General features: G+C 40.5%; 1 protein-coding gene across 1 annotated transcript in view; it reads right to left on the reverse strand.

Moving 5' to 3' along the window:
• prrg2 (proline rich Gla (G-carboxyglutamic acid) 2) overlaps positions 1-16,484 on the reverse strand; it is a 34,055-nt gene extending 17,571 nt beyond the window's left edge. The window contains exons 1-4 of the mRNA XM_008415021.3: positions 16,334-16,484; positions 16,148-16,238; positions 13,217-13,389; positions 10,006-10,039 (exon numbers count right to left, since the gene is read on the reverse strand). Of these exons, the coding sequence (XP_008413243.1) occupies positions 10,006-10,039; positions 13,217-13,389; positions 16,148-16,238; positions 16,334-16,375 (340 nt within the window). The 5' untranslated portion in view covers positions 16,376-16,484. The remainder of the gene's footprint in view (positions 1-10,005; positions 10,040-13,216; positions 13,390-16,147; positions 16,239-16,333) is intronic.
• Positions 16,485-16,797: the final 313 nt, after the last annotated feature.

Here is a 16,797-nt window from a genome sequence, read left to right on the forward strand (position 1 = left end):
TTTCTAAATCTAACTGCTTATTTACATGCATTCACATACATTTATACATAAAGCCAATGCTGTACACAATTTCATTCATAAATGTAAAAATAATTCTAAATTAAGTACTGCATTGCCACTTAAAATTGCCCATTGCAAAAAATCACTAAGCATTATATTTTGCATTACAAATTGCCTTCTGAATAAAGGTGCTGATGATACAAGTCTGCTCCCATATAGCTGGTTAAAAAAAATCTAGAAAGGTCTTTACTGTTTTCTTTGGAGGCTGGTTTACAAACCAAATTTAGAGGGGCCCGTGTAGTCAGTGTTTTTTATGAGACACTTAAAAAAGAATTAAATAAAAACAGAGCAATATTTTATCATTTAATATTGTGAATCAAAGAGCCACTTGTGCCTCCAGAGATTCAGGTTTCAGATCCTGATCTAGCAGATGGAAAGTGTGGTCCTATCTCCATAGAGCAGCTAAAAGTGCAGCACTATGATTTTTAATTAATTAAATTCATTTTTATTAAAAATAATTTTAATGTATTTTTAATAATACATTAAAAATAAAGTTAAGTTTAAAAAATATCTACCACTGAATATTTAAAAAAGACATTTATTTATTATAATTTTTTCAGAACCCCTCCTGGCCCCTGGCCTTTTGCATTTTTGCTTAGCAATTGATAGAAAGTCAGATTATCCAAACTGGTAAACCACATTAAGTATTAGTATAAATTTGTTCTTTAAGTGGCCACTTATTTTGGCTAATGCTATTATTTATTAAATATATTCCAAACTCAACATCCTAAGCACATAATCAAACCAAAATAGTCCACTAAAATCACAATAAGAAACTTAATCAATCATAGCAAAATGTTCTGTACCATATCAGCCTCAGGAGGATGAAGAGATGTTGAGGTCTGGTTCTAACGGTTCTGCAGTTCCTCTCCTGATGCATTCTGTCTATCATACAGCAGCACACTGCGCCACGACGGACGCACCTTTTTGTCGATCGATGTACACAGTATCAATCCTAACGGAAATTTTTCAGCTTATAATGCACATATTTTGACTCACGTCTGTATTTTTGAAAGCGTTTTTGCTTCTAAGGACATGGAACCGGGTAGATGACATTTTAAAAAGATGGGAGTGGATAGCAGCTCACTGCGGCTGCGTAGTGTCCGTCTCTAGACAACCGTGACATTAAGTGTCGGTCCGTAGCTTTCAGGGCAGGGTTGTGGTCAAGACCACCTAACCCATAGGTGGTGGGCAATCCTGGTCCTCGAAGGCCAGTGTCCTGCAAATCTTAGATGTCTCCCTGGTTCAACACGCTTGAATGCATCAGCTGAATATTAAGTGCAGTCATGTTCTCCAGAGTCCTGCTAACGACCTCATTACTTGAGGTCATTAGCAGGACGACCTGCTAACATGTGTTGAAGTAGATACATACCTAAAAGTTGCAGGAGACCGGCCCTCGAGGCCTGGAGTTGCCCACCCCTGACCTAACCCAAGACCAAGACAAGACCAAGACCAGAGTGTATCGAGACCGAGACAAGACCAAGACTGAGGGAAGTCGAGACCGAGTCAAGACCAAGACCAGCGGCCCGTGCTACATGACATGATAAAATGTGAAATATGATCAAAATTGCTTCTCAAATTGATCTGAAAAATCCATATTCCCATAAAAACACCTAGATATTAAATGCTTAATAAATTTTACCAATATTAAAAGCAGAACAAACTCTACATGAAGCCAGGTAGTCTGACACCATGGCAAACATTACAGCTACCACTTTAAACAAAAACAAAAAAAGAGCAATGCGCATCCTCTGTGTGCTCTTTTGTTCTTGTGTTTTATTTGTTAATTTTAAAAAATCAATGTACATAATTAAATAGACCTGTCCAGGGTGAACCCCGCCTCTCGCCCGGAACGTTAGCTGGACATAGGCACCAGCACCCCTCCTGACCCCACTAAGGGACAAGGGTGTAAAGAAAATGGATGGATGGATGGATGGATGGATGGATAATTAAATAAAATAATGATAGCTACTCCAGTGTATGCAGAGCATTACAAGAACAAAGAACGGGTGTTCTGTCAGGTCAGATCGTCATACGCTTGGCACGAACTCACGGCTATATCTGTCAGACACGTCATTAGCATATGATTTTATTTAATCAGCAACATAGAATCATGACGTAGATCGTCATACGGTTTATTAAGTTGTATGGCATCCTGACTTAGCGGTTAAGTAGGTTAATGAGTTTTACAGGGGCGTGTGATTCCAGTTGCAGCCAGACCCTGCTTTAAATACACTTTGAAACCACGACAACGTATGTATATCTATATAGTTATCATTGAAAACAATTTAATGACTTATTTTCGTCATAACTTGTTGCGTATGGTGAACTGTCAACTCCTCTGATGGTCGGACTTATTACTGCACATGCGCAGGCATGCTATTCTGACAGTGTATGGTAATCTGATGGAACAACGGCTCTCAGTGACACTCCAGTCTTATCTAATAAGTAAAGAGCCGTGCAGAAGCCGTGCAGAAGAATCTGACTGTTCCATCACTATATTGCAGACTTTTGGACACAGCGTTGTCCCATATATGCGACAAGTCAGTCAACACCTCTGCACAATAATTCAGCGCAGTGAGTGACAACTTTTTTAGTGCTACAGCACCCCTAAAACATGGCTAGAAAAGCCACTGCTGGCCAGACACGAACATGGAGGTTTCTGTAGATCGTGCAAATCGTTGACCTACATTGGACCTGAATCCAGCCTTCTACAGCGAGCGACTCAACATTAACGTACAACTCCAGCAAGAATTTGGGTTTAAGCTAAATAAATTATTTACCAGGAAATTCAAGCCACCACCCCAGGCCACCCTATAGCTCCGCGCCTGGTGTGGCGGATACAATGTATATATTTCAGACAATAAAAGCAAACAATATGCTTTTATTGTGAAGGGGAGATGGTGAGGTGTGAAGACACCAACATTTGGCATTCATTCGATTTTTGGGTTTGGTTGGAAAACATTGAGAATAAATCAAGACTCAAATTACTTTTTTGTCTTTTTCTGCTAACTTCCTCATTAGTGACCCTGAACATCTGCGAACATCTGAACATGTTTTTTAATGAGAACTCAACAGATGCTGCTGCGGCCGCTTCTCCGCCAGCTGTGGTTTCGGACTCAGTTTCTTGCCAGGCGGCCGTTGCTACAACCGCAGAATCTGTTTTGGCTGCCGTTATCAAGCTTCCAGAGTTCTGGCAGCACGATCCAGAACCATGGTTCCAGCATGTGGAAGCCCAGTTCCATCCCCGTGGGATAACCACAGATGAGACCAAGTACTTCCATGTAGCTGTTGTGTTTCCATCCGCCATCTGATATGTCTGCTGAGGAACCCACCAACCGCTAAGAAATACGGCGCGTTCAAGGAGAATCTGCTCTTCCAACTGTCAGACGTGGAGCGGGCCGATCGCTTGCTCTCTCTGAATGGCTTGGGGGATCGCAAGCCATTCAGGCTCCATTGCAAGCTGATGGAGAACACGCTGGCATTACTTCGCTCGGGAGATGTTTCCTTCCTTTTTACACATCTGTTTCTGCGCCAGCTTCCTCCAACTGTTCGCACCGCGCTGGCCAGCTCCCCGCTGATTAGGGCAAAGGACTATCGCTCCCTGGCTGAAGAAGCGGACTGGATTTTGTTGGCTTCTAGGCACTACAGTGTGAATGCATTTCTACCAGGTGCGACTCAAGGAGAGTTGGAGCCTGTTGATGCAGTGGCTGCAGTTACGGAGTAACGGAAGGCTGAGCTTCTCTGTTTCTACCATCGCCGATGTTGCGTCAATCCACGTTTTCCCATCAGATAGGTTCCCTCTGCGTATTCTTGTCGCTCCGCCCCGACCACGGGGCAAAATATGCTCGTGATGACCACTGAGAAAGCACAGGCTTGTTCGGCACGCTTATCTGGGGAACTACGGACACCGTGAAAGCTCAAACAACATGCTTCGGCAAAGTTGTCACACTTTCTTTAAATTTTTACGTGAAACTAATAATAATAAATAAACATATATGTTATATATATTATAATTATAATAAATAATATATATATGTTTATTTATATATATATATATATATATATATAGAGAGAGAGAGAGATCGATCAATAGATAGATGGATAGATAAAAAGTGCTATACGAATTAAAAACAAGGCAATGCATTTTAATGCTCAATATTACCCATCAGATACCATTCCCCCTGTGGTAAAGGGGGGAACGGTATGTGATGCCCATATTTCACCCATCAGATACCGTTTCCCCTGTTTTAATGTGGGGGAACGGTATCTGATGGCCATAAATCACCCATCAGATACTGTACCCCCCTTTAACATAGGAGAAACGGTATTTGATGGGTGATTTTAACATAGGGGGAACGGTATCTGATGGGTGATTTATGGCCATCAGATACTGTACCCACACTTTAAAACAGGGGAAACGGTATCTGATGGGTGAAATATGGGCATGACATACCGTTCCCCCCTTTACCACGGGGGGAATGGAATCTGATGGGTAATATTGAGCATTAAAATGCATTGCCCTGTTTTTAATTCATATAGCACTATCTATCTAATTTATTTATTTATTATAATTATATATAACATATTTATTTATTATTATTGTTAGTAGTAGTATTAATTTCAAGCAAAAACATGAAGAAAGTGTGACAACTTTGCCTAAGCATGTTGTTTGAGCTTTCACGGTGTCCATAGTTCCCCAGATAAGCACACCGAATAAACGTGTGCTTGCTACGCGCGTGCTTTCTCAGTGCTCATCACGAGCGTATTTTGCCGCGTGGGCGGGGCGGAGCGGCAAGAAGACGCGGGGGGAACCGTATCTGATGGAGAAACGCGGATTGACGTAACACCATTTCGGAGTGAAGGCGAAGCGCTGCATAGACCTTACCACAGGGGCCGCTTTTCATTGGCTAATGCCCATTTCACGTCACAGCGTAGCTACCACGTGCGTGACCGACTCACAAACACAAGCTACAGTAGTAAACACATCATGTTAGCATCAGGCCTAGGGACACTCAAATATTTGCCAACAACAGAAATCACTGGTTTCAAAAGTAACCCTCAAAACCACCCAGCCTTGCAAGAACAATAGGCGTCAGTGATCTTGTCCGCAGTTATATTTATGCTGAGCGTGTGAGGATCTGAGGTTTTCCTCATCTACCTGTAGCATTTCGCTGTGGCGCGCGCAATGTTGGAGGCATCGCATGGCTAAAACACCTTAATGTCAACCAAAGAAGATTACATGAACTTATTGGTTCCCCTGTCCATTGTCATGGCTGATATATTGTGAAAATCCGGCAGAAATGCTAATCTAATCGACTCAGAAATACTCTGCAGAATCAGTTAAAGTGAAAGAAGCCATGATTACATAGAAACTAAGCTCCACGAGGCTTTGTTTGTGAGACATGCAGCCACGTGGGATTTTAGAGGGCATTTCTGGGCAGAGCTTGGTAAGGTCCATTCCTCCATGTTCATTTGTGCGTCAGGGAAACGACAGAGCCGCCGCTCGGTAGCAGCTGTGTGAAAAGGTGTTCTGAGGACAAGCTGCTTTCCATCATGGATGAGGCCTCGGGACTGCGTTTCCTGGTGGACTCAGGTGCACAGCGGAGCATCATGCCAGTTTCAGCAGTGGACGTTTTGTGCTTAAGTAACGGACCGCTGCTGGACACGACTAACGGCACCCCGATTCGCAATTTTGGATCTAGGTTGGTGTGTTTCAGCGGACGTCAGTTTAAGTGGGACTTTGTAATAGCTTCTGTGTTTTTACCTATTTTGGGTGCAGATTTTTTGTGTGCTTTTAGGTTATTAGTGCATGTTGCTAATAGCTGCTTAATAGATGCTGTGTCGTTTGATACGTACCCCTGTAAACTTGGCGGTCCTCTCGCCAACATGTTTGCCACAGGTGATGAGTATCAGCGTCTGTTAGCAGAGTTCCCATCTTTAACGGTTCCCACATTTTCTGCTACTGTGGCAAAGCATGGAGTGCAACATTGTAAAACTACAGTCGGTCCACCGGTTTTTGCACGAGCGCGCCACCTACACACTGCTAAGTTAGTGAGAGCAAAGGAGGAGTTTGCAAACATGAAGCGTCTTGGCATTGTACGGCGCTCCAAAAGTCCATGGGCGTCTCTGTTGCACATGGTTCCCAAAACAAACGGGGGTTGGCGACCCTGTGGGGATTTTCGGCGCCTTAAAAATGCAGGACTTTTCTGCCCGCCTGGCTGGAGCAACCGTGTTCTCTAAGGTGGACTTGGTGCGAGGCTACCATCGGGTTCCAGTCCATCCCTTAGATGTACCCTAAAGTTATCACGCCTTTTGTTCTTCTTGAGTTTTCAGAATGCCTTTTGGTCTTAAAGGCGCAGCACAGACTATCCAGCGGCTTATGGATACGGTCATCCAGGTTATGCCGTTTTTGTTGATATATTGGTGGGTAGTCCGTCTGAGGAACACATGAACACGAACACATGGTGCACCTTTGTCCGCTGTTTATTAGGCTCAGTGAACATGGTCTGATTGTGAACCTAGCTAAATGCCAGTTTGGACTGCTTGCTGTTGAGTTCCTGGGAGACTAAGTGTCTCCTCAAGGGGCGGTTCCCATACGTGGAAAGGTTGAAGCAGTTTCTGTTTTTCCCCGCCCTCCCTCAGTGAAGCCCCTGCAAGAGTTTTTGTGGATAGTTAACTTTTATAACCGTTTCATCCCAGGGGCAGCTCACCTCATGCACCCCTTGTATGAAGCACTTAGTGGCAAAAAAAGTTGGACCAGTGGACCCCCGAGAGGGTGCAGGCATTCGATGATCCCAAAAAGGCCTTGGCTAATGCTGTGCTTTTGGCCCACCCAACTCCAGTTGCTCCTGTTTCTCTAACAACTGATGCCTCTGATTATGCAGTTGGGGCAGTTTGTGAGCAATGGATGAATGGTGTCTGGCAACCTCTTGCATTTTTTTAGCAGGAAACTCCGGGATGCCGAAAAAAAATATAGCAATTTTGATAGGGAACTGTTTGCGCTTTTTCTGGAAACACGCCATTTCCGCTTTATGTTGGAGGGCAGGGATTTTACTGCTTTTGTTGACCACAAGCCTCTCACTTTTGCAATGGCAAAGGTTTCTGAACCGTGGTCAGGTTGGCAACAGCAGCATTTGTCTGCCATCTCGGAGTTCACTACTGACATTCAGCATGTAGCTGGCAAGAATAATCTGGTGGGTGACTCTCTGTTCAGAGCAAGGGTTGCTTCTGTGCATTTAGGTGTGGATTACCTCGCCATGGCCACAGACCAACTGACCAACCAGGAGAGTCTGGCCTTTAAAGCAGCTGAATCCAGTTTGCATTTGGAGGAGGTCTCCTTTCAAGAGTGTGGCTCAACCCATATTTGTGATGTCTCGACTGGCAAACCTCGGCCTTTAGTCCCTACTAGTTGGTGTCGGCGGGTTTTTGATGCAGTTCCTTCCCTTAAACACCCGGGCGTTAAAGCTTCCGTTAAACTGGTAGGGGCAAAGCTTGTGTGGCCGGGACTCCATAAAGATGTACGGACATGAGCGGCTTCCTGTTTGGCTTACCAGCGTGCCAAGGTGCAGTGGCATACTAAGGCTCCACTGGAACACTTTCCTGTTCCGCAACGGAAGTTTGAACATGTGCATGTGGACTTAGTAGGGCCGCTTCCACCTTCCAGAGGTTTTCCCTATCAAAAGATAGGTCAGACAGAAGTACCCGGTGGCCAGAGGCAGTTCCGCTGTCATCAACCACTTTGGTTGATGTGGCTAGAGCATTTATCTCCTCCTGGGTGTCTCAGTTTGGTGTGCTATTGGTCCAACAGAGGTCCCCAGTTCACTTCAGAGTTGTGGACTGCAGTGGCAGAGAGCCTTAGGGTTAAACTCCACCGTACTGCTGCCTACCATCCGCAGGCCAATGGTCTTTGTGAGAAGTTCCACCGCACAATGAAGTCTGCATTGCGAGCCTCGTTGGTGGATAATAGTTGGATAGATCGCCTGTCTTGGGTTTTGTTGGGCTCCAAAAGAGGACCTGCTGTTTTCTTCCGCTGAGTTGGTCCTGGGTCAGCCCTTGAGGGTACCAGGGGAATTTCTTCCGGGTCCAGCAGGTTTGCTTGATTCCCAGGGGAGTAGGAACGATTCTAAATGGGGAATCTATATCTTTTACCCCATTGGCAGCACATCACTGCCTTCCACAGGTGTTTGTGCCAAAGGACCTAATGTCTGCCGAGTATGTATTTATCCGCCATGACTCACACCGCTCACCACTTCACCCTCCTTACGATGGTCCATTCCGAGTTTTGGAAAGGGGACCTAAGGATTTTTTGGTGAAGTTGGGGGGCTAGTCAGGAGAGTATTTCGGTGGACTGTTTGAAGCCAGCTCGTGTTACCAGGGGACCCAGTTGAGTTGGCTCATCCACCTCGCTGTGGTCATCCCCCAGTTTCTTTACCCACTCTTCCGGGTCCTTCCCTTACACCTGGTTTGTCCCCCTCAGGGGGACAGTTCAGTAGCAATCGATCTGGAGAGTCTCTTTTCTATTTCAACCCCTCTTCCTGTGAAAAGAAGCTGTGGTGGTCGACTAATTAAGCTCCCTAGCCGTTACCGTTAGGTATTTCAGTTGTTTTGTTTGTCTCTGCTGTTTAGTTTTTCGTTTAGTTTTTGTGTCTGTTTTCTTTTATATACTTGTGATGTTGTTTCACATGTCATGTGCTTTTGTATTTGTAACAAGTATGTTCAGGGGGAGGGCATGTGTGGTGGATACAATGTATATATTTCACACCTGAATGTATGCTTTTATTGTGAAGGGGAGAAGGTGAGGTGTGAAGACACCAACAGTTGTCATTCATTCGATTTTTGGTTTTGGTTGGAAGACATTGAGAATAACTGTCTTCAAACCAAAAGACTCAAATTACTTTTCGTATTTTTCTGCTGACTTCCACAATAGCATCCTTATCATAGACTACAATTACTTATAATAGCACAATTCACTTCTCACCCGGCAGAAACAAGTCGACAGCCATCTATTGCTGCTTTTGATCCTGAATGCTTGATCCAACTTGAAATTAAATGATTGTATTCTCCAGGTTTTTGAAAGCTTTCTTCTGGCTCATCGTATAATATGAGGTAGTTGGTTATGTGGATTGCCTCGACACCGGGTAAATCCTCAAGATTATAAGAGAAGTCTTTTTTTACCAAGATAATACAGATCATATCCTAAATATAAGCATATTTTTTCTTTTTTCGAGATACCTTGGCTGTTCCAGCCTATTTAGGGCTGTTGTTATCACATACTCGTGATCACATACACAAGTATGTGATCACGAGTATGTGATCAACTTTGCTTTGTTTTGAACCGGAGAAATCCCCTTCTGGATCTCCATCTGAATTTTGTGCGTCATCCGGGTCACATGACTGAAACCCAGCAATACATTTTGTTCAATGTTGCTTTATTATTCCAAGTCTTAGCTTCTAATCTGCACTGAAATTGTCATCAACGTCTTACATATTAAGTTGAAACCAGAAGTTTACATACTCAAACAAAAAGAAAATTTTTTACAGGCAGAAGTTAAATTAGACCAAATGTCTCTTATTTTAGGTCAATTGGGTATTGCCTAAAAGCCAGAAAACGTAGCAAGAAGATTTAAGAATCAGAAGTTTGTCTACATAGTAATTGCTATCTTACCAAACAATGAGGGAAAACTGATCTGATGTCATAACTTGAAAACTTCTGACAGGTTAACTGACACAATAATGTATGTATATGAAATTAACTGGACCTGTTTTATTATGAATTAAACTGAACTTGTGGATTGTAAACTCATCCAGAAGTGTGTTGTTGCCTTCAGCGCACTAAAAACATATCCATTCCCTTCTCCCCCCAAGCCCCAACACTTAAATTCACTTTGGGTGAGCTCAACCTAAAGCCATGCAAAAAAGAATGAAGAGGAAAATTTTTCTAACCTGGTTTCTTATCATATGTACTCCAAAACTCTCTCTGAAAAAAGAAGAAAACAACCGGTCAATAAAGTGGCCTCTGATTGTGTTCTCTTTAAAATATTTTCATTCACTTATTTTTCATATTTCCTTTCCAAGCTGCCACACTTTACTTTTTCCAGTGGTCTTCAGTCCCTCTACAGATTTTCTGGGGGTTTTAGAGGATTGGATCAATGTGAACATGGCTTCCACATTTCAAGGTGTTGTGTACAAATACCCTTTATAAACATCTTTCACATTTTTTCATCTCACAGACATAAACTTCAACTTCTTTTCTTCATATTTTACATTTGTAGCACAGATCAATAACATTTTTGACTGTGTGTGCCGTGTTTTTTTGGAAGGAAGGAAAAGAAATTGTAATAAGATTTTGGATCTTTATTTTATGTATTCGCTTTTTTTTCTTAAAGATCTTTTAGTTAAATTCACGGTTTTGCATGCGCCCTTTACTTTTCCAAGAGTGCTTCGAGAATGACACAGCTACTTGATCATAAAAAAAGTCTTTAAATTAATCTTTTACTGTCGTCATAGCAGCATATCTTTGGAATATTTAGGCGACTTAAATTGTGACCTTATGTTTAGGGTTACTTCAACAATGTTTAGGGCAGGGCCGTGCAGAGACCACTAAAGGGGCAGGTGCTCAAAAAATGGGCACATCTAACTCCATTGTAGGACAGAATATTAAGAAAGTCACACAACTTTGAGATTTTAATAAACAATGATAAATAACAAAATTGTGAGATATACAATCAAAGCTAAGGAAAATCTCTAAAGCATACAACTATGCTTATGTAAGATATTTTATTAGTAATTTTTTTCTGCAGCTCTATTTTGTTATAAGAAAATATTGCCATATTCAAACCCACAATTTAGCAGGACATGTAAATCAGGGCTAGACCACCAGACATATTTTGTCTTTACAGAATTACACTATTAAAAATATAAACAAGGGCACAATGCAACATTTTAGTGACTGTAATCTATAAAACAAAGAGCTGCCTGTTTGCTACACTTGCAGTGGAGATGAAGACGGTCCATTCAGGAAAGCAGAGCTGCATCAAACGTGGAACTGCAGAAAAACGAAAAAAAAAAAAACATGCAAAAATTGAATTGTTAATGCATGTCACCATGAGAAAAGCCTACTGAGTCTTGCTTAAAAAAACTTTTTTCTCACATGACGTCGTTGAATCGCAACAAAATATTTCTGATGTGTGCAAATAATATTTATGTTTGGCAAATAACTTTAAGTTCACGAGACAAAAAATTTATTTAATTTAGAAAAAAGTCATTTAAACAAAACATTTTGTTTTTAAAAATGAAATCATTACAATTCCAAAAGTTTTGATTACAATTTTATTTTACTTAACTGAGGTTAGTTTTTTTTTTCATTGAATAATTGGGAGAAAAAAAATTACTTCATACTCTGCGAACCAAACCCTAAATTTACTTAAAGTCTGGATTGAGTTTTCTCTCCTTCATTAATGACACGCTTTTATTACATTATATCTATCATTGTAATTCAGGGTGAGTTATTTTTAATTCTAAATGAATATCCTTGTTGGACCTATATTTAAGTGCTATTTTCCTTCAAGACACATTACCTAACGCCAGAATAAATGTACAGTAAATTATACAGCAAAGGAAATTAGAAGACATATATCCATTATGGAGATGATCGGTTTTGGATGGGCGATGTGCCCCTATTGCGTAAGCGACACTGAAGAATGACTGATATCATTAACGACACAGGGAAGAAGCTTTTAGTTATCTTGCTTTGCTAGCAAAGTTGTTAGCTAGCAGCTAGCTAATAGCAGAACAACAACAGCCTAATGTCTGTATGATAAAAATACTGAATCGATAGATAAGAACAGTTTCTCCTCACCTGCCTGTCTCCTCCCGCTCAGTAGTTCTTCAGAGAAAGGCAGACGCAGAGGCCTGTCAGTGTCTGTTGTATTTCATTACCTCTCTGCTTAAACCGCTACTCCGTGCTGAAGCAGAAACGATACTTCAACATTTTCCGTAATCTGACAAGTAGCAAGTCTTTATTCACGAAAAACTTTTTTTTTTTTAAATTCACCAAAAACTGTTCTGTATTCTGGAATGTTTGCTACATTGAGCTCCAGTTAGCCGCCTTATCTCACTGCGCGAGAGGCAACTGCGTCATACACCACGGGCAAAAGGTCAAAGGTAACAAGGTAATCGGGGGCCTTATTATGTTGTACAAAAATAAATAAATAATTTTAGTACATGTTATTATGTGTCAGAAAAGGGCTTAGAAAATAATAATACCAATAAAATAAAATAAAAAATTGACCAAAAGGGCACTTGGGGGCAAGGAGCAAAAGGGGCAGGTGCTTAAGCACCCCCAGCCCCCACCTCTGCACATGCCTGGTTTAGGGTCACAGAGCAGCAACAAAAAGGCTACTGAAAGAAATCCCACAGCATGATGCTGTCACCACCATTTGCAGTAATGGTGGTAACATTACTGCAAATGTTGTCACCATTGACAGTGCCTTTCAATATATGTTGAAAGGCACTGTTAGCCTTTCAACATATATTGCACTTTGTATTCAGGCCTCAACAGGTTTTCTTGACCTCATCATTAGCCCCATCCATCTTCTGATCAATTCTGATCTGCTTTCTTGTTGCTGCTGAACAAAGGAAACTCCAGAGCTTGATAGCGCCATTCATCCTGTTGTGTTTAAAATATTTATGTTTCTATATAACCCAATAAGTTCTGGAATGGTCTAATCCAGGGGTGGGCAACCCTGGTTCTTGAGGGCTGGTGTCCTGCAACTCTTAGATGTCTCCTTGGTCCAACACATCTGGATCCAACAGCTGAATCACCTCCTCAGTGCAGTCTAGTTCTCCAGAGTCCTGCTAATGACCTCATTATTTGACTCAGGTGTGTTGAAGTAGAGACACATCTAAAAGTTGCAGGAGACCGGCCCTCGAGGCCTGGAGTTGCCCACCCCTGGTCTAATCTAAGTAGAACACATCAGGCGGTCCACCATCTCTCCATGTTGAGATGATGGAATGAGATTTGTGGCTGTAACATGGTAAAATGCAAAAAGGTTCATGGTATATGAATACTTTTGTTAAGACAGGTAGTATTTTCAGTACATACTAACTGATTTGTTTCAGGCATAACATCTGAATGAACTCTCAGCATCCTTACTGTCTTTTCATCATCTTCAAAAACTTCTCTGGCCTCCTCATAGTTGCACGTTTCATCTATGCATTCCCTCTGCAGGTCACCCTGCATCACCAGCTCAAAGTCCCAGTAGTTAGCAAGCAAGGAGCGAGACATGAAGGATGTTGCTGACTCTGCATCCAAAAACACTGGATCTCCTGCAGGAATCAAGTCATTTTTCAGATCAGTGAAAGAAACCAGACTGTAACAGGCTGCAGTGTTGTGCTCACAAGTGGAGGTCCAATTCTTGAGAGGTTTTAACTGAACAATGTTTGAGAACTTTAATCGTCAAACAGCGACTTTGGGGTGTTTTTAGGAGTAAACTTTTGGCATGTGGCAGAAAAAAGTCCACATAACTTTCTGAAGGATTCTGAATGTAGGATTGAAGGACTCCGATTCCGAATGTGCTTAAACAGAATCAAGAGTTTATCAACAGGAAAATAGTGGTGGTTTCACTCCTTTGTAAACAAAAATACACAGAGAACCTGAAGTTGTTCTGATTTTATAGGCATAAAATTATATATATATATATATATATATAAAAAAATAGGTCAGAGCGTATCAATCCAAATATCAGAGTGCATGCTGGCACATATGATGGAATTAAAATTTCCTGACACAGAAATAGAAGTTTCTGGCAGAGGTTATTTAGACAAACAAATCTGAAATATCCAGATAATCCCCATAATAAATTTATGCTTTGCACACTGTCATCTGTGATCAGAGATGCAATTTTAGCAGAACCAATTAAACTATTATTATTTATTCAAGGAACTGACAAAAATCTTTCTGGAACACAAAATCACCCATTTTGGTGTTTTAATGAGATAGGAGGATTTCCTCTTCTCCAATGGTGCAAATTTGAGCTGAGCAGATTGGCAGAGAAACAGCAGATTTTTATAAACAGGTTCTTCTTTAATGGTAACTCATTTTCATAATTTTTGCCACATAATATTCCAGTGTGGAATTTTTATTGAAGAATGATACTCAAAAGAAGTGTGTGCTGTTGCCAATTTTATTTAAAAATACCGTTCATAATTTAAAGTACATTGCATTTCCTCCACCTACTTCATGAGTTTTATGGGTTAATCAGGTAATCTTTTCATATATAATGATTTTTATTCCTCCAAATAAAAATAACATTGAATTTATTAATAGCTTTAATTATCTTGGCTAATACAGGAAGTAAATTCAAGCCGGCTGACCTTCTAGTCTGAGTTAGACGACAACACAACAGGACAAGAACTGGATGGAAATGAAATGTGGGTCACGAAAGGAACCGAAGGGACGAAGGCTGCTAACGTGTTGCTAGCTGGTGGTAAGTTTGCTTCAAAATGCTAATTATCTTCTTTTAATTAAAAACAGTGCAGTACATATATAAACAAACTTACGTTGGTTTCAGAAATAGTTATTTTATCAGTTGATTTGTAATTTCTATGATTATTATAACAATCATTCCTCGTGTTATAACTGGATAAAGGCTCTGTTTGTTGCGACTTAATATAGTTTTCTTCATAAACTTAACTAGGTTTAATTAAGCTCAATATGCCAAAGAGACTTTGATATTGTGAGGCTGCTGTTATAACTTGTTCATCATTGTCTTTATCTTCAACATATTTTTGCAGTCTAAGCAAATGAAGGTGAAAGAGGAAGCCAGGGATCAGGTATTAGAAAACCTAAAAACTTTCCTGTCTCAGAAGAGGCTCTGGCTCCACCAGATTACCAACCAGTTCTGAGAATGAACCTCCACATCGTCTCCCTTAAGTTCACACTTAAGCCACACTTTATAGCTAATGCCAGCATCAATTGATTTTATGATATTGCTGATTATTTTTTCTACTTTTAACATATACAGGCAAAGAAGTCCTCTAGAAATGTTTTTCCACCCCTCTGCAAAGTGCAGTGGTCCAGTGAACGGGAATGTTCTGTTGTTGATCCTCATTGTTCTTAGGAAGGAGAAATGTCAGTTTGTCTGCAGTAATACTGTGATATTGTATTAAAACAATACCCTGTACTTGGTGAAATATTTTTCACATTTCTCTAAACTGTACTTATTTTATTGTGGTGCCAATTTTCATAAGCATGTTGTCTGTAAACTTTTAATATATTGACAATTTGTACAATTCTTTGATAGTATATTGGCAATGTACTCTTGAAAAATGTTAATATATTGAATATACAAAGTTTTTTTGTTTTTTTTTTCAATTGAAAGTGTGTTGCAGTTCATCCTTCTGAATACTGGTAGCCTGATATATTTGCAGTACTGTAATGTATGAAGCATGTAACGTACAAAGTGGCAAAGCAGAATAATCAAAGACATTGATAAGTAACTAAACAGTGTACTTCATTAGCAATTATAGTAAACCAAAAGTTACAGTGATCATAGTACTATCATTTAAAATATATGATGCTTATAAATTTAGAAGACATTCTAAATATTTTTTATATGTAATTCGTTCACAAAAATTGTACACTTAAGATATACTAATCAAGCAAATCATTATTACATAAAAAGCTGTACACTTAAAGTGAACTAAGTATAACTTTAGTTGCATACTAAAGGTATGCAACTAAAAGATCCAAAAAGCATGTGATAGTACACTTAGTACACTTTAAATTGTGATTTTCTATAATTTAATTACAATTAAAATACACAAAATTACGAAATTAGTTGTTCCAAAATAACATACTTGAAGTTAAATAATCCTTAAACTTGAAGTGTAAAGATTAAGGAAGTGATGATTAGCTGATGTCATCAGCTAATCATCACTCAGTTTCAACAGTCATCCCACTTTGCATAGCAAGATCATAATCTCACACAGGCATGAGAAGTATTATATTTCAGATTCTTCACTCAAAAAGTTTTCCTTTTATAGTCGGTGGTGTTTGTTTGCTGTGAGCGGAAGAGTTCTTTACCTGGTGCTTGTTGGTTACGAACATAACATTGGCTTGTCTGCAGCAAGGACAGCAGCGCGATCCAATGCAATACTGCCATCAAGAAAAACGCCTAGAAGAGAAACAGGAAAACATGGACAAGTCTTTAGGGTGAACTCCTAAGATCTGAGATCAGCAGAATATGGCACAAATAAAAGGAGCACTCACCTGCCCAACAGGACTGCACCTCCAACCGTCAGAGTGACCCATTCTTCAAACCCTTAAATGATAAAAGAATCCATTAAACACTTCAGACTTTCAGCAAAATGGGAGGAGCTATGAAGCCTGACACTGAGCTGGCTCGATACTGCGGGTTGGGATGACCACAAACCTGTTCTGCAACATGTCAACTGAAGGCAGGAAACTCTCAAAACCAGTCTGAGTGCCTGCCTGTTTCTCTGTTTTACTCACTGGCTGCGTAGGGAACTGAGCCAACAAAAAAAAACAGGGACCAGAAGAGACAGTATTAGTTCTTCTGGTGAGTACCGCTCAAACTGAGTCAGCATGGCACAATAAATCTCATGATTTATTGTGTTTATTGTGAATGAAGAGAATTCACTTCATTCTCAACACAAAAGGGTTGGGAGTACAGCAGACCTGTCAAACTTTGCTGTACGATAAATTGCCCCAGT

Source organism: Poecilia reticulata, chromosome 8 (genome assembly GCF_904066995.2).
Source record: "Poecilia reticulata chromosome 8, P_reticulata-male-v2, whole genome shotgun sequence".
Classification (NCBI taxonomy): Eukaryota; Metazoa; Chordata; class Actinopteri; order Cyprinodontiformes; family Poeciliidae; genus Poecilia; species Poecilia reticulata.